General features: G+C 41.9%; 1 protein-coding gene across 1 annotated transcript in view; it reads right to left on the reverse strand.

Annotated features, from left to right (window-relative positions):
* The window catches only part of chd5 (chromodomain helicase DNA binding protein 5), a 38,289-nt gene that overhangs the window by 20,286 nt on the left and 441 nt on the right, over window positions 1–17,562 (reverse strand). Inside the window, exons 2-10 of the mRNA XM_035662799.1 lie at window positions 10,366–10,517; window positions 4,909–5,127; window positions 4,082–4,200; window positions 3,302–3,543; window positions 3,087–3,199; window positions 2,785–2,911; window positions 2,317–2,483; window positions 1,916–2,134; window positions 452–658 (exon numbers count right to left, since the gene is read on the reverse strand). Of these exons, the coding sequence (XP_035518692.1) occupies window positions 452–658; window positions 1,916–2,134; window positions 2,317–2,483; window positions 2,785–2,911; window positions 3,087–3,199; window positions 3,302–3,543; window positions 4,082–4,200; window positions 4,909–5,127; window positions 10,366–10,517 (1,565 nt within the window). The remainder of the gene's footprint in view (window positions 1–451; window positions 659–1,915; window positions 2,135–2,316; window positions 2,484–2,784; window positions 2,912–3,086; window positions 3,200–3,301; window positions 3,544–4,081; window positions 4,201–4,908; window positions 5,128–10,365; window positions 10,518–17,562) is intronic.

Below are 17,562 nucleotides of genomic sequence, written 5' to 3' on the forward strand. Positions count from 1 at the left end.
TTCATTCACCACCACCTCTGGCAAAGGGCTTTTCTTACAAGACCACATCATGTCATCTAATTTGATTAATTTCCAGAATGGATTTAATGAAGGGAATATAGATAGACAATAAATTAAGAAAGCTGTTGTGTTTATAAACAAGATATTGTTCAGACATCACTAAATTAAATGTAATTTAGGTTTGAGCGCTATGAATTGCTTAGTAATCGTGGTATGATGGTTTGACTTGTGAAACAATGTGCACTTATATACACATATGTCTTAAAGACTGACAGCTAAATGGCTAAGGAATATGCATTATCATCTTAAATTAAACTACAAAAGATGGTCCAGTGAAAGCTCTCTTGGCTCGTTGTGCACGTTCCACTTTTAGCAAAGAGGACACGTAGTTCCTGTGGCCAAAGAGAGCAGAAATGTTAATTTGAGAATGGACCTACTTCTGGTATCTCACCTGCAGCTCGCTGACCCAGGAGCAGTGCCAGTACGAAAGGCCAGCCCACTTTACGAAGAACTCCCTCTCTGGGTGGCCCTTGAGTGGAGGCTTGGTCAGTGGATCATTTGGCTTGCCATCAGGGCCTGCAGGCAGTTCAGCTGGCAACGGGGGTTCTCCCCATGTCCAGTGCAGAATCTTTTGGACCTTACCTTTGAGGGGAGGGCACTAAGAAAAAAAGGAGAGGTTGTGTGATACATGCAGTTATCTATACTTTGTGTCAAAGCATCACCCAAAATCCTGGTGAAAATAAGGAGGGATTCAGAGCAGGTGAGGTACATTACTGGGGTCACCACATGGGTCCCTCAGACAGGTCTAGAAGGTTTGCCAGTAAAGTAAGCCTCCACCGTCCTAAACAACCATCCTTACAGTCCATGTTAATATACAGAGTCATTCAAACAATGGGATAGCTTAGACTGCCTGTACAAACTATGAAAAGATTTAAACTAACCCTTCTGTGAAATCGGCCGTCCCAATACATCAGAAACCAATCATATTTTACTTATTATAGTTCTTTCGTTATTTATCAGGCACACCACTCATTAATTAACATCAATATTATGTAAATGTGCCATAAAGCAGACAAAAGACCCTCATAATTAAGCACCTATAAGTACCTACTTATGTTGCTATAGGTACCAATTTAAAATATATACTGTACTTTAACTATTGTCTCTCTTTGGAGTTTTTATCCAACATATCCACAATCAGGAGTTAAATTACACATTTAATAAAATGTTAGTGGGATAATTAACAAAAACATCTTCAAAGGCAGAATGAGTAGGAAAAACAACTGTACAACTAACTCTAAACCTAACCCAACCCTATAAAAATAATCCCTCTCAATCATCACTTATAACCCACTAGAAGAGTGAGGTGGTGACTGTATCTGCAGAGACCCTACTGTATTTTCTTATTTTCCTATTATTTTGCTGTGTTTAGGACGTTTATGGGTGTCATCCCTCAGCAATTCCAGCGTGCAAGGTACGAGGGAGCATCCACGAGGAGGCTATGAAAATGACGGATACAGGAGGAGGGCCAACTTTGAATGCGTTTACAAACCGCAACCGACAAACCCTACTCATTCTGCCTTCAAGCAGAGTGTAGATGTAGTGTTCAACTGAAATATTAAAGCGGGTAGCACATGTTGTCGAGCAAATCCATACTTACACTACAGTATCTAAATAGGTGATGATGTTGATCACTCATAGTTAAACTCAAGTTTACACTAAATGTTAGAAAAAGCACTACTTAGAATAAAGTAAATGTAAGTTTAGTTTCTTTTATATTTTAAAACCACCGAATGCTAACATTGTTGAGGTAAGGTTGCACATATATATACATTTTTAAGTGGTTATGCACTGTGGTGAACATTTTTTTAAATAAGCACCATTAGACAGTATTGGGACTGCAATACGAGCTCACCATACAGCGAGGACACAACCACTCCCCGTTGGGTATCTCGGGGAGAGGTGGGTTGAGGCAGTGGATGTGGTAGGAAGATGGGCAGGTGTCACAACACAACAGCTCTCCTCCGTCTTTACACACTCTGCAAAACTCCATGTGGTCATCCTCTTCCTCGCCTGGAGCCTCTTCCTCCTCCTCCTCATCATCTTTGGCCTCCCACTGTATTCCCTCTTTTTCCTGAGGGACAGAGGTGGAACAGACTTGGTGAGGGTTGCAGCAGAGAGTTAAACACTTCTTAAACACTTGCCCCCCCCAAAAAAAATAGATTCTCACAGATTTAGAACCTTTAGCAGGTTGTTAGAATACATAAAAATACAAAACTTCATAAATATATTCATATATTAAACTAATGTACTCACACAGTGTGGACAGCTCCATTTGCCCTCGGGGGCCTTCTCCAGCTCAGGGTCCAGACAGACCAGGTGGTACGCTCTGGGACAGGTGTCACACAGGATGATCTCTCCACCCTGCTGGCAAACTTCACAGTAGTCCTGGTGGTCCGTCTCATAACCATCACCATCTTCCTCTGGAGGAGGTTAAGGAAGAGGTGAACACGGGCGATTCTCACATACAGAAATAACCCTAACCCTAATGCAGCAGTATAAGATTTAAACTATTTCCACATTGCAGTAAATGGGCTCTAAATGTGCATGAGTGTGAGGGCAATAGCTGTTGAGAAAGAGCTGCCTTCAGAAAACATTCCCAAAACAAACACAGCTTAAAAAAATACATTTAATTTCCTCGTTATCCATAATCAAACAGTCTGGTTCAATGGGATTTTGGGAAACACACCGCAGAGGATGGCGAGCGCAGACATGTAAACATACTTTTCCTTTTTTTCCGCCCACGTCGGGCCTTTTTCTTGGTGGCGGCCCCCGAGGTATCAGAAAGCACAGAGGCACTGTGGATGCTGATGTCATCAAAGTCCGATTCCTCCAGGAAGTCCTCCTCACTCTGGAAAAGCACACACACACAAACTGAAGAGCTCAGAGCTACGTCGAGAAATAAACTAAACCAACTTTCAAAGTAAGCGCAGTAAACTGCCTGGTCACTTTGATGCCACTAAAAATACAGAGTAGTGGAGAAGCTCGGAGGATGAATGAGCTCAAATGAGAAAAACAAGACGTACCGAGGATGCTTTCTTCTTCTTCCCGCTTTGGCCCGACTTTGATTTTGTCTTCTTCGGCTTGGGTTTCTTCTTCACCTCCTTCACAGTCTTGCTTCTCTTTCTAACTCCTGGTCCTGAGACACACAGGCCCGAGACACACAGACGCGTTAACCCGAGTGGTATTCTCGCTATTGTGTTTAAAAATATGTGTTCTGTCACGGTTCACTGGGCCTTACCCTTTCCCTCTTTGGTTTTGGCTTTTTTGATTGGCCCCAACTGAGAGCTCGGCTGGCTGCTGCTGACAGACGTTGGCTGTGCCACGGTAACCGTTTCCACGGCGGCAGCCACAGCGGCGGCCACAGCGGTGGCAGATGCGCCTTTGAACGGGTTGTTGGCACTGAACTCTCGCCACTTGGCCCCTAACACTGTCATCATCTTTGACATGGGAATCTTCGGGTTCTTCTTGGCAATGAGAGGCCTGAGTAAAACCAGGGGGAGAGGAGACAACAACAGCAGCTTTATTATGTCACACTTCATTCCTGTTGATGTAATTTCTACTTCCCTCAGCACTGGAGGGAACTGGGTCTTGATTTGCTGACACCCCAGTGCCCCTTAAGTTTTGTTCTCCCTGCTTTGCTGTGTGTATGTCATGTTTGTGATTTGTCAGGCAACAGCTTGAGGTTTGGCACGCTGGCCTGTGAAAGATAGTGGGTCAGAGCACAGAGTCCCAGAGCCTCCCGGCTGTCACAGGCATCCAGTAAGCAGCTGACTACTCACAGGGGGCACCGCAGGAGCCCATGCTCCACTTTGTCGGAGCAGAGGCTTACCCGAGCCAGACAGCCCCAGGTGAGACAGAGTCTTTATACCAACAGCCGAGCTTTCTAGCTCAAACAAAAAGAGCAGTGTTTGCTCGTCTCCCCATACTCTGGTCTCACTGTGGAGTTTTTGTTGAAAGTGTCAGTGAGGGTCTCTGACAATTCACAGAAACAGAACAGTTAACAAAATTAGATGCTTGCCTGAGGAACTGGCTGAAAGCCTTGTAGTTTGTGATGGTCTTATAGTCATCCTCGGTGAAGCCATACTGAACGTCTTCGAGACCCCACTCTTGCATCAACTGGCTGGATGACTTGGGTTCCTGGGGAAATAAATACATTGTACTTGTGTAAAGTATTTTTTTATATGTACATTTTTATTATTATCATATTTATGTAACTATCATTGTACTACTAGTCAACAACTGTTCAATATAGTGCTAGGATACAACAAGCTAAACACTGGGTGTTAAAGTTTAATTAAATACTAATTAATTTAGTCGTGAATCATGAATTTGTTCATCAATGAATCATCATTTGCGTCTCCTAAAGATCCTTCCTGCCTCAATCTGTGATGAGTCCCTGTTTTTAGATCTAGACTTAAGACTTCTCTTTTTAGCCAGGCTTAGTATTCATGTTTTGCTTACTGTGCTTCTGTCAATTCCCCAGGGTGTGTGAAAAGAACTAAAAATCCAAATGATTGTTGTTATTATTAGTCTATGATAGTAGACTATCATATCAAGAGATAAATAATGTGACTCTATAGGCCCTCTATTGAAATTAGCTTCATTGATAATACAGAATCCAGCAGTAACACGAGGTGCGATATGTGTCGGCCCTCTTGCACCTAGACTCACTTATTTCCCCAATAGGGGATTAATAAAGTATAAATCTGATCTTACTTAGAATAAAGTAAATGTGAGTTTAGTTTCTTTTATATTTATAAACCACCAAATGCTAACATTGTTGAGGTAAGGTTGCACATATATATACATCTGTGTCGGCCCTCTTGCACCTAGACTCAGACTCACTTTCAGGTTCCCATCATCGTCGTCATCATCATCATCTTCCTCATCTCTCTTCTTCTTCCTGGGCTTCTTCTCCTTCTTCTCTTTAGGTTTCTTCTTCTTCTTTTTGGTTGGGCCGTACGTGCTGTTCTCGCTCTCAGAGCCTATTTCTGGACGTTCCCGTTCCTCCTCCACCTCTGAGGTCTCCTCCAGGTCGCTGTCAACTCTTGCCTGGATTCCCCCCTGAGGCATTTGACAAGGACACGTCAACATATGTATATGTATAAATAAAAGCACAATATTGGTTATTCTGTAGTCAGTAGCAGGGGATGAGCATGTGTCAGGCTCAGATGGCTTTCACTGATCCCTCTCACCTTCACATCTTCACAAAACTAAATTTCTGCTGAGGGAAATTTCACCCAAGCAATCGTCACGTTTTTTTTTAATATATATATAGCCAAGAGCTCCTGCCAAACAGCTATTTTTATAAATGCAAACAGGCATAATCTGACTTTGAATCTTGCTTCAGCTCTCTACCTCAAGATGTGACTGACTCAAGCTGGCATCAAAGCCAGATTCCAGAGTGAATTCGAGGTTTGACTTTCTCCATTCACACAACAAAGAAAATCTATCTCAAGTTAAGAGGTATCTTCTAAGACAGAATTTCAAATCTAGTGATAAAAAAAAGTTGGGAATAATTAAAATATGAAACTCAATGATAGGGCAAATAAGCATAGCATTAATTTTGCCAGGGTTAGGGATTAGAGCTCCCACAGAGGCCACCCACGCTAAAAAATGTGCTGTCAGTGTACTATGAAGCACTCTGGATAAAAGCTTCTTCTTGATGGTATTTGCATAAATTAAATTACATCATTCCAAAGTGTCACTGCTCTACTAATATTATAATTCTTCTGCCTGTGATGAAATTTATAAATTATTACATTACAAGTCAACAGTGAGCGCGAGCTGATGAGGAATCACGTCACAAGCGCTTTCACCTTTTCCAGATGCTTCGGCAACAAACTGAACCAAGAAACAGAAGATCTCAGGCGGCACAGCCAATCACCGCTCAGAGCTGATCTGAAGACTGAGCTGAATCCTGCCTGTTTAATATGAGACATCTGGAGGGTTATATGGATTTAACAGTTAACAGGTGCTGTTTGTGTGATCAAGAGTGTTGCATATGAACAAATTTACTGGTGCGTGCTCGTGATAGCACGAGCGTGCGTGAGAACAGAGTGAGAGCGAAAAGTATCTTGTGATTCTCTCGGTGTATGCACCACTCACTTAATTATTTGTGTGCTTACGTGTGTGTGTGCATGTTTGTGTATTTGTGCATATGCGGTATGTATATTTCTGAATGGGTGTGTTGAATTTTTGTGGGGGCTGAATGCGTGTGTGTCAGTTCTTGTGCATGTCTCTGCATGTGTTTATCTTTTTGTGTTTGGTTTTATTTTTCTCTTCTGTGTGCGTGTGTATGTGTTTCTTTCCCTTTTGTGTAAAGACGTGTTTGTGTATACTGTACCCCCCCCCCTATGTAGTGGTACTGTACAGTACGTAGGTGCTTGTGTGGAACATGTTGCGCACATGCTTTGGAGTGAAACTTAGTTGCCAGCAGCTTTGTGCTCTGCCCGCCTGCTGGTTGCTCCAGCAGGCCTGATGTGGCTCCCAATGGAGAGACTGTTACAGGCGTTTGCTCTGTTAAGCGCACGTGGATAAAGGCTCTACATTGCCGCAGCGCCTCGCCAACCGTCAGGCAGCCTTGGCTGTGTTGCCTATGGTGACCAAGATTCTTGAGCATGTCTGGCTCTAGGCCTCGTCTCTCCTCTCGTCTCTCTTCTCATCTCTCTCCTTCTAGTTTTATCTCATCTCGTTATCTCATTTTTCCCCCCGCAACGCCTTCCTTTTCTCGTCACTGGTTCTCTTCTTTCAACATCTCGGTCAAGCCCCCCCCCATTTATTTCTCTCCTCTGGCTTCTCCTCTCTTTTAACAGCTTCCCCTTTATTTCTCTCTCTCACTCCTTTCTTCTATCCTGCATCATCCCCCACACACACACACACACTATCACAGTGGCAGCCAATGGAACGGCGCCATCCAATCAGACACGTTTGCATAACGAGCTTGTTATGCAGAGGCCTGTGGTTGCAGAGCTAGCGCTCCAGCACCCGTCTAGACAAATCTCATTTATGCATAAGAAGAAGGAGAGAGAAGGAGAGAGGGAGAGAGAAGAGAAAGAGAAGAGAGAGAGAGAGAGAGAAAGAGAGAGTAAATTGAAGATTGTGGGGATGGGGGATGGGAGTGGGGGTGGAGATGAGGAGGGAAAAGCAAAGAAGCAGAACCACTGTTGAGAGCAACTGCAAAGACAAGGTGGAACTGTGCAACATCCTCATTGGGGCCCAGAGTTCAATGTTACACACACATCATAGGACCAACGAGGACACCATCGGCAACAAAGAGGGTGTCTCTACTTTCAGAGGGAAGAAAATCAGATAAGTGATGATAACGTAATCAAATTAGATGCTTCCCCATAATGGCTCTGCCTTAGGGAAATTGCAGAGGATGCCACAGAAAATATCAAATGAGCAAAGACGTGGATATTCAATAAAATCCAGTTCAACAAGGAAAAATACTGCTGTAAAAACACTTTATGGTTCCAAAACAAGAGCCTCTTCTTTTTCCCAGAAACCAGCAACGGCTCTCTGTTGACTCACAATCCCTGAGGATACCGAACTTATAAAAACAAGACAGAGGCTCATCTCAAACCGACTGTACTTCAGCAAAATGTTAAAGCTACAAGCAGCTCCCTCACAGCTTCATGGAGGTTTTATTGTGGCCAAACTGCAGCCTCTTCTTTTTCTAATAAAATTAACGGCCTCCTATAAACTCACACTCCCTTGATTTAGCAGATTTTTTTTGGTAGAAGGAACACAGAACATCCTTTCATGTCTACATAGTTCCTTTGTTTCTCATCTCTCCCTGGCTTCCATTTCTCCCGCCAGTAGCTCTGACCTGAGACTGGGATGTGCCACTGACAGTCTCTGACCCCAATTGACTTTTGGCCCCTGTCTGACACCAACCTTTGGGGAGTGATTGGAAGTGAATTACAGCAGCAGCGATTTCTCAGTGGGAGGGCGAGAGAGAGAAAGAAATAATAAGGAGGCTGGAAGGAAAGAAAGATTTGCAGTTCCTATGACGCAAAGGCAGTAACAAAGGCAGCGGCATCACGACCAAGGCAAAGTGAGGTGATGCGTGCGAGAGACGAGAGGAGAGGGAAGAAAGAGGAGAATACAGAGCAGAGTCTGTGTGTGTATGTGTGAAAGAGAGAGAGAGAGGAGAGTGTCAGAGGGAGTCCCCCCCTCATTAGCTCAGTGAGACCCAGAGCTCAGTGTTTACCACAAGCAGCCAAAGGGCCGGGTGGCAGGCTGGCCAGCCAAGCTCCTCACAGCACTGCTGGCATCTCCAGCCAGCGGAGGGGAACATCCTGGCTATGTCACTGACACTGTTAAAGCCATCGCCAACACAGGCGGGAAACACACTGGGAATACACTGAATTCCTGTAATCACTGAATAAAAAATTCTTATGCAGTCTCAGATTGGCAAAATTGTCAGAAAACACGAAGGTAAATCAGACTTTTTCCCGGCAGTGTGAGACTTTATGAGATGTCGCCTTTGTTTGTCAAATTCCCCTTCAAGCTGTCCTTATCAATACTTGTCATGGTAAAGGTGAACCAAATGACCATGTGTAGTGTAACAATAAGTTGCTCATGGTGATAAATGCACTGACAGCTATCACCCAGCTGCAGCTCCACTTTAGCTCATTGCCTCGGTTCTCTGGTGTTACACTGAGTTCTGTAACTCCTCAAATTCTGTGACCTGATATGGATTTAGTTTTTTTTGCACGATATCTTCCGACAAAGTCAGTTTCACCTTGGCGTTAGGGCTTAAGTTAGGTTATGGTTAGGAGTTGCAGAGATGTAGGTAGGACTTAGTTGATCACAGAATATGGTCCAACACTAATCAACAAACATCATCAACGTAATTTCCAACCGTAGCTAGAAGCTGGGGTTTTGTTTTGCTTTTTTGTAAGAAGGATCTGATCTACACAACTTGCCCCAGCACACAGACAAAGTTAGCAACTAGCTGGTGAACACAGAATGTATCTATGAACCAGATGTTTCCCTCAGCGGAGCTCAGGAGCTCTATTAGTCGATGAAGACCAAAACAGAGCTACAAGTAATGTGAATATTGGACTTATTGGAATATTGGAATCACAAATTACTTCTAACGATGCTTTGTGTCTTCTGGATGAAAAAATAATCAATGGTTTGTTAACACTTTTACCATAGTGTGATATGTCTGATTACATTGATTCCTCTTAAAAATCTAATGGTAAATTCATAAGCAATATAATCCACCTTTGCTAAATTTAACCAATTAGGGTTTTTGCAGTGACAGCCTTATTGATGATGGCCAATGTTAGCAAATTTTCAATAAAGTAATTCTACTCTACTGTTACACTACTTTTTAGCATACCTGTAAATATGACTTTTGTCCCATTTGCCACTGTTGAGCAAAATCCACATAAACTGGTGCCATGCCATTGTTCTGACCTCCCATTATTTCAAAAGCCTAATAGTCTAAAAATATCCCATGGGACTGTTAGCCAATTGCTCTCAAGGCCTTTCTTTTCTTCCTAAACATTACCAAGTAGTTTTGATGCCTATAATCAAACTGCTGCTGTTTCACAACGTTAACCACATGTTTATTATTGTTACCATGATGACAAAAATCACCTAACAAAAGTCACCTGACTTCTTTCATTTGTGCATGTCCAAAACTCCTGGGAGGGTATATATTTTTGGAAAAGCAGGCCTTAGGCGCATTGGGCTGTTGTTTTTGGGATAACTGGCTGTTGGATCAAATGGGCGGTCCCCCATGAGCTAGCTTTAAAAGCATTGTGGTCAGCCTACCTCAGTGATTAGTGACCTCACCATAACAAATCTGGTTAAAGTAAGTGACTAGGGTTAATTCTGGAAGCAGCTCCAACCTCTGACCTGTTGTCTAAATGTTGGAGACTAAAGGGTAGAGAAAGTCGACTGTCAGAACCACTCTGTCACAGCTCTGACTCCCACTGATAGCTTGGCACAAACTGTCCTTCTGACCTACAGTCACCACCATCAGCACCGGCACCACAGGCACAAATCTACACTCTAAACTGGCCCTCGGTGCACACAGCTTACACTGGCAATGACGGGGACACTGCTGCCAACCTCCCCTAAGCCTGAGACAGTCCACTGCCTCTCATTTAGATCACAGAGGCAGTCCGGCAGCCAAAACACACCTTTGATCCAATTGCAGAGACATCAAAAGAGCGATGGTTTGCGAAATAGAGAAAGCGGGGTACAGCTCGAGCCAAAATGCCTGCCAAGCTGTTGCGTCCGAGGTCATGACAGATGGTGTTGAGTGTGAATACATCTTACCTCCTTTTTCCTCTTCTTAACTTTGGGCATTTTCCCCTCTTTCATCTTTTTGGGCTTCTTCTTCTTTTGTTGTTTGAGGGAGTCGTTGTCAGAGAAGAAGCTGTCAAGGGGTGTAAGGGGAACAGTGTTGCGTTCACCTTCGTCATCCTCGTCTGGACACACAAACAAAAACAAGATCTGTTTAGTGCACAATGTGGTGTACTGTGTATACGAGTATTTCAACTCGACGGCAAATTTAGCTTGTCTTGTCTTTATACTGACAAATACAATGTGGCTCGCACGCTGTACTGCTGTAATGATTCGCTGATTAATCGATTTGTCCATCAACAGAAAACAGATTGACAACAATTTTGTTTAAGTCATTTATCAAAGAAAAATGGTGAGTTTTGGACAGCTAAGTAGAGAAGAAGTGACGTGATGATTTTTATTTATTAAATAATCAAAAAGATAGAAAGAAGGAGTTTAATCAATGATAATTAGATTAGACAATAATTATTAGATGCAGGAAGTCTTAATTTCATTAACAAATAATATTCGTCAGAGGATGATAACAGGATGATAACTAAATAAAAACTCATTTATGATGACAAAAACTATGATTAAATCTGTTTACACTATTTACAGATGAAAATGTTAGGGACGGATGAGTTGGGGAGAGATCCAATCACAACTAATCTCCTTGTGTGGTAGGGAGGTTAGATGCACATAATTGGATAGGACTGATCCAGCCGGGAAGTCAACTAGCACACACTTGCAGCAGTGTTTCATAAATTGGACAGAAATGTCAATGTTTGGGAGAAAGAGAAGAAGAGAAAAAAACAAGAGGAAAGCAATAACATTTGTAGCCCGCCAGGAGCAATAATCACCCGTAAAAACGCAACAAACTTAAGTGACATTTGCAGATGAGTCATCCCAAAGGTAGGCTCATTTAATGTATTTTTTTGAGTTAACATTATTTATTAACTAACCGGAGCTCATGCCTTTTTGCTAAACCTGAAATACAATACGATTTCAAGAAACCAAGTGTAAAGTTCACTGTACAAATATGTAATAATAAAATGTTTTTTAACCAGGAGTATATATTATATATTATGTATATATTAATGTTAATAATGTTATAAATTGTAGAGAAACATTCAAATAATACAATTACTCTTTAACTAAACTGTTACATTTGAATCTGTATCTGTATTGAACTGTATATTTAGTAGACTTGATTTAGAAATATTAGAATATTTAGTCAACTAAAACTAGACTAAAACAATTCAAATGACTAAAATGTGCCTAAACATTTGCTGTCAAAAGTAACACTGGTTGCAGGCGTAGCACTGGGAGATACCGCTAAGTGAAAAGTCAGTTCACCTGTTTTAGAAAATATAAAAAAATGATTCAATGCCAGACCAACAGGAGCACTTGGAAAAATAAAGCTCATAATCACACATCATTGAGTGTGGATCAACTTTACCCGTCAAAGCACAAATAGATGAAGTGCCTGCCCTGCCGGTAAATGGGAACTCCCTGGAGGACCACTGAGGTATACTGAGCATATCTTCTGCCTTTAATGCTTGCTGGGACTAAAGCGACCTGCTGCTGGTTGTCAGCTGTACTGTCTCAAAGCTGCTGTGTACAAACGTGCTGACTGCTGAGCGCAGCAGACTTCACTGATGCCATAGTGGGTCACAGAGGAGTAAGTAAAGAAGACAGTCCCAAACAATACATTACTATAAAGAGACACGCAGAGAAATACTCATAGGATGCAACCTCCCCGTAAAGGTCGATCTGATCTCGTTCTGTTTCTCCCTCTGTGTATCCGACCGTCTTTCTGTCTCCTCAGTCTATCTGCGTCTTACGCAGAAAGACTGGAGGGCATGAAATATGCAGCACATGTATCAGAGTCAATCAGCCAACACTAGCCCTGCAGTCTACCACTCCCCTGGGTAGCTGGAGTGAGAGATCGGGGAGGAGGGATTCCTGTGTAGTAGACACACAAACCTCACCAACCACTTATCCTCTATTTAGCAAAGCTAGCAGGAGGTACCCCACGCACACACACACACATACAGTACATACTAGTGATTTCAAAGCTTTAATCAGTAGCAATGTCAGGCTCATTGTGTTTCCTCTGACCACCAAATTACATGTGTCACCACTTCTTTAGTGCTAATTGGGGGTAACTTGTGATTTATGTGCCCAATATTTTTATATTAAAGCTGACAACATTTTTCTCTGATGCTGATTATTGTAAAATCCAACCATTTTCATGTAAAAAGCCTCTAAAACAGCTTTGTAATCTTTGTATTTTCACTTTGTCTCCTCATTCTTTCTTTGTGCCTCACACACAGACCCACGTGCTTCTCTCTGCTTTATTTTTCCATTCTAAATAAAGACTTGAGTTTATGTATCCAGGATCTCAAACAGGGATCTCTTTTTATGTCTCAGATGTATGTTAGCCGCCTGCCAGGCAAGTCATGATGGCAGCACAGTAAGCCTTACATCTCCCTTAGACTCACAGATGATGACATGGCTCAGATGCAGATTGAAAGGGCCCTGGATTACAGAAAGCACACAGTGCATCATTCTGTCTGTACCCCTTTCGTTTTATGAGTGAACTGTGAGTGACAGGTTGACCACACATCACTGATTAGATACACCAGTGGATGCCGGACCGTGTGTCCCTTGTTCTGCTTTCTTTTCAATAAATCACTCAAACTTGACAGCGGCAGTGTGGCGTTACTGATGAAGGGTTTAAAAGTTGGATTATATGCTCTAGTCATGCTAGTGAATTAAGAAAGACAACTACTGGATGGATTGGTGCAACATTTTGTACAAATATTCATATTCCCTGGTCCTATATAATGACAGCTTAATGACATTTCTAGTTTAGAGTAAAATATCTCAACAGCTATTGGACGGATCGCCGAGAAATTTGGTACAGACATTCCTGCTGCTTCTAGCAGTACTTTGTATTTAATGCTAATTTGCAAATGTTAACTTGCCAACATGCTAAACTAAGATGGTGAATTGATGCTAAACATCAGCATTTTCACTGTGAGCATGTTAGCGTTTAGCTCATAGCACTGCTGTGCCTGAAGTACAGGCTCACAGCTGCAATAGAGTCAAATATAAATTTTGAACAAATGGTATCTTGGCAATGCATTTCATTTATAGGCAGAAGGTTTGACAGCAATGCAGCTGACTGAAAAAAACAACAAAAAAGATGTCTGTGTTTAACACCTGCATTGCCTTATAAGCTGAGAACGGCCTACAGTAAATGGCCTGTGAATTCCCCAAAGGGAAAGCCATCAGGGGAATAATAATCTTTCTGCTTAGTGAGTGGACCAGGCTGTGCCAGGTGTTGGAAGGGGGGAAGGTCGCTCAGTCATGTGGCACAGGGAAGTCTGGCACCAGATTGGGTTAGAAAGAGGACCAAAGCTCCACTTGGCAAACAAGCCTTCTGTAAAGTGTGGACGGATGGCACAGACACAGTTCTGACCTTCCTGCAAGGGCTTGGCCACCGGACTGACCCATTAGAAGGGAGATTCATGAGCGACTCCCAAGTGAGGAAGCTAGAGTTTACTGGAAAGCACATTAGCCCTTTCTCTGTTGGCCCCCTTGTGGAAATGCCCACTTAATGTTGCCCAGCATTACTTTCCATGAAGGAGGAAATATAGAGCCATAGGTTTTGCTCTCTTCATTGATTAAGTGCTTATAGCTGAGGCCTCAAACGCCTTCAGACAAAGACATCCATAGACTATTATTAGAAAATGTAATCATCAAAGTGATGGAAGGATAAAGCCCAAGTAGCAACATTAAAATCACATCTATCGTAGACTATATATGCACAAGCTCATGATGTGTGCGATATAAAGCAGATATAAAACAGACTGGAACACTGCGCTGCTCATCTGCAAATACACATTAAAAAAAGCATTTTTCATGCACAGGCTTTCGTGCACGCGCAGCCGGAAAAAATGGTGTCAACTTTCACAGAGAAGGATCCAAAAATAGAACCCTTTCCAATTGGGGATAACATTTGTAGGCACACAAAAGACCATGATAATCTTTCAATTTTAGGGAAGAACAAAACAATTAAAACAGAAAACACAATGGAACAATCTGTGACAGTGTAAGCACCCAGAGTGAAACAAAGGGAATTAGGACACTTTATGTGCCACAACAAATAAAGGCTGTGATAGGATAGCATTTTGGGGTCTGAAGTCCCCCTAGGACGTGCTTCTACATTGTTGTGTTTTAATTGCATGGAAGCATCTTGATGCCAGGAAAAAATCTGACCAGAATTCCTGACCTTGTCTGTCACTTTGATGCCTGCTGATGGAGGTCGTAAACTGTCTGAAAACTGCTTCCTGTATCAGCAGCATAACAATGGATTTAATGGAGATAATCACAGTATATATATATTTATTTTACCATCTGGTTATAAGCTGTTTATCCATCAGAGGATATATATTATTTTAGATGTTATCGGTGTGTTCTCATTATGTATATACATACTGCATTACTGCATAGTGCACAACCTGTTTATATTACAGTTTTTATTTTCACTTACCAGATTACAATATTATTATATTTTACTTCATATTCTAATTTATACATCTTATTCCTCTATTTTAGCTACTGCACTATTTTATGTCTTGTGTTCCACATTTGTGATTTTTTTTTATACATATTTTATAAATATATATGCAAGAGCAGAGTCGCAGGGAGGCTGAGATCAAAGAATTTCATTGCCAACGACTGCCTCACTGTAACTGTTGTGTACAAGACAATAAGAGAACTTGACTTTGAACTTGTTAGTGATAAATAAGATTTTTTAAAAGACGTAACCCACTGTTACTGAAAACCATAACAGCGTGACTATCTTCACTATTCATTAAGACACAATAAACCAACTATCATGTCTTATATTGGCTTAGAACTGGTTGGTCAACTGATTTTCAGCACATCTACCCTTCAATACAATATATCTCTCAGCACAGTGTGTCATATCAAAGGGACTCCATAAGTCCCCCTCACAGAGTCCCTTTGATGTGTTTATTACCAACAACATAAAAAATACCAAATTATATCAAGGCAGCCATAAAGTAATTTTGACTGACACATGAAAATGTTCCGATTTTTCAAACTGGATTACCAATCACACATCTTCAGTCACCTGCCATAATCAATTCTACCTTCCCTTTCTCATACATGTTTAACCAACTACTGGGTTATTGGGGACACGCATCAGTGCTTGTGTTCTCCCTCAGGCTATATGGCTGGCAGTCATAGATGATGCCTCAACTGCTCAACACTCCTCTCTGTGTCTCCCCTTCTCTCTCTATCTCTCTGTCTGTCTGTTTCTCTCCCGGCCACACACCTTCCAATGCAAGCTGCAAGGTATTAATCGGGTTCATCAAAAACATTGCGTATATACAGAAAAAATGTGTTGCTCAGACCACATGCAAAAGGAAATTTCTAAAACCTGTCCTTGATAGAAAATCATGCTTTAGAAATAGTAAATACTTATAGGCCATGGCAATTAACCATCCCCTTTGTTGTAACAGTGGTAGAAAATATACCAGCTTTTTAAGTTCAAGACCTTAAGCATGAAAAATGAGCAAGAAATGTACCACGGCAGCCATATTGTGTGAAAATTATTCAGTAATTTTCATCATTTTGTTGCTAAATGTTCCGTGTACCTTTTCAGGGGGACAGTCTATGTATGTTCCCTTTTTTTAAACTCCTCTGTTTTGTGTGACATATTATCACTCGGCAGCAATTAATGAGAGGCGGGCCTACGGCTGGAGACAACATTGCATTGTATTTTTACACCCTCAACTTTCCTTTCATACTCGGTCTATTTTTATAACCATAAAAACTTTCCCACATTGTGACGTGAAAGGAAGAAGGAAGACAAAGCAGCGTCTTTTCAAGTCCTGCCCCTGACATCAAACCATCAAATTATCTGGTGCTCAGAGCGAGCTGCAAGATAAAAATATGAATCTATTGACATCACTGGCAAAACTGACACCATGGCATAAAGGTGCCTGCTACTCTGCCCAGTAGGATGAAATAAGGGGGCACTTTGTCACCTCAGAGCCTGACACACTTGACCAGGAAACAGATCTTTAGCATCTCAGGGCAGACTGAGATAAATGTATATTTTGATGAGGCTGTCAGACATCCCAGTTAGCAGTTTAAACCCACCCATGTCAAGAAAATAGCAATCTTATACCATTAAGGAAACATCATCTTAATCAATAAAACACCATAACTGGGATTTCCATAACTCATCAGGCGCTTTATCGGTTTCACCAGCACAATTTTTTAGGTAAGATAAAATCACTGGGTGTGTGAACACCTGCTACAAAGACTGACAGACTTAACAGCCAAAAGAAAAACAAAAGGACCATCATTGTCAAGTGGCCTCTTGTGTACAGGTAATTAATTAGCTCATCCCAACATCCCTTGTGCCTTGATTAGTTCTTAACATTTTTTTGAGGAGTGAAAATGGCATTTTAACTACATCTGGTAGACTGCCAGTGAGTGTGGCTGACAGATTCATTTTTTTTTTACAGCCACAATTAATATCGCACAGATTTTTGGGGCTTGCGTGAAGCCTCCATGAGAACTAAATGAGCTGCGTGTCAAGAATGTGGGTTACAGTTAATTTCAGTTAGTGCACGACCTACAGCTGAAAGGGATGTCGGTGACCTAACCGTGGCCGTCAACAGGCGCACAGGATGGAGGCACAGGCACACCAAGACACACTTGATAAAGCGCTGTTTACTGTAGCCTACACGTGGCTTTTTCGCACCTCTGCGGCCATGCAGAGCTGGAATATCATTTAAAGTTGGAGCAGCCTCCTGATCACAAGTGGAAAACAGCAGCGCATCCTCTGATACAAAAAAAAACAACAACGCGGATGTTGTCACTGTAGCCCATTTCTACTTAAAAGCATATGCACACACACATCGAGAGAAACATCACGGCATACACCGACACAGCAGCAAATACACTGTCATGGGTTTAAAACAGCTGTCTGAACCAAAACTTGTGGGTTTTTCTTTTTTTTTTTTTGTGGACTTAAAGCCATTCACTTGTACACGCATGCAGCCTGTGAAAGAAAACACACACAGCCTACAGAAACCATGCAGCAGGGTTTTCATCATGCCCCCCCGCCCCCAAATCTAGGCT

Source organism: Morone saxatilis, unplaced genomic scaffold, assembly GCF_004916995.1.
Source record: "Morone saxatilis isolate NCDOM2014 unplaced genomic scaffold, NCSU_SB_2.0 Contig18, whole genome shotgun sequence".
Classification (NCBI taxonomy): Eukaryota; Metazoa; Chordata; class Actinopteri; family Moronidae; genus Morone; species Morone saxatilis.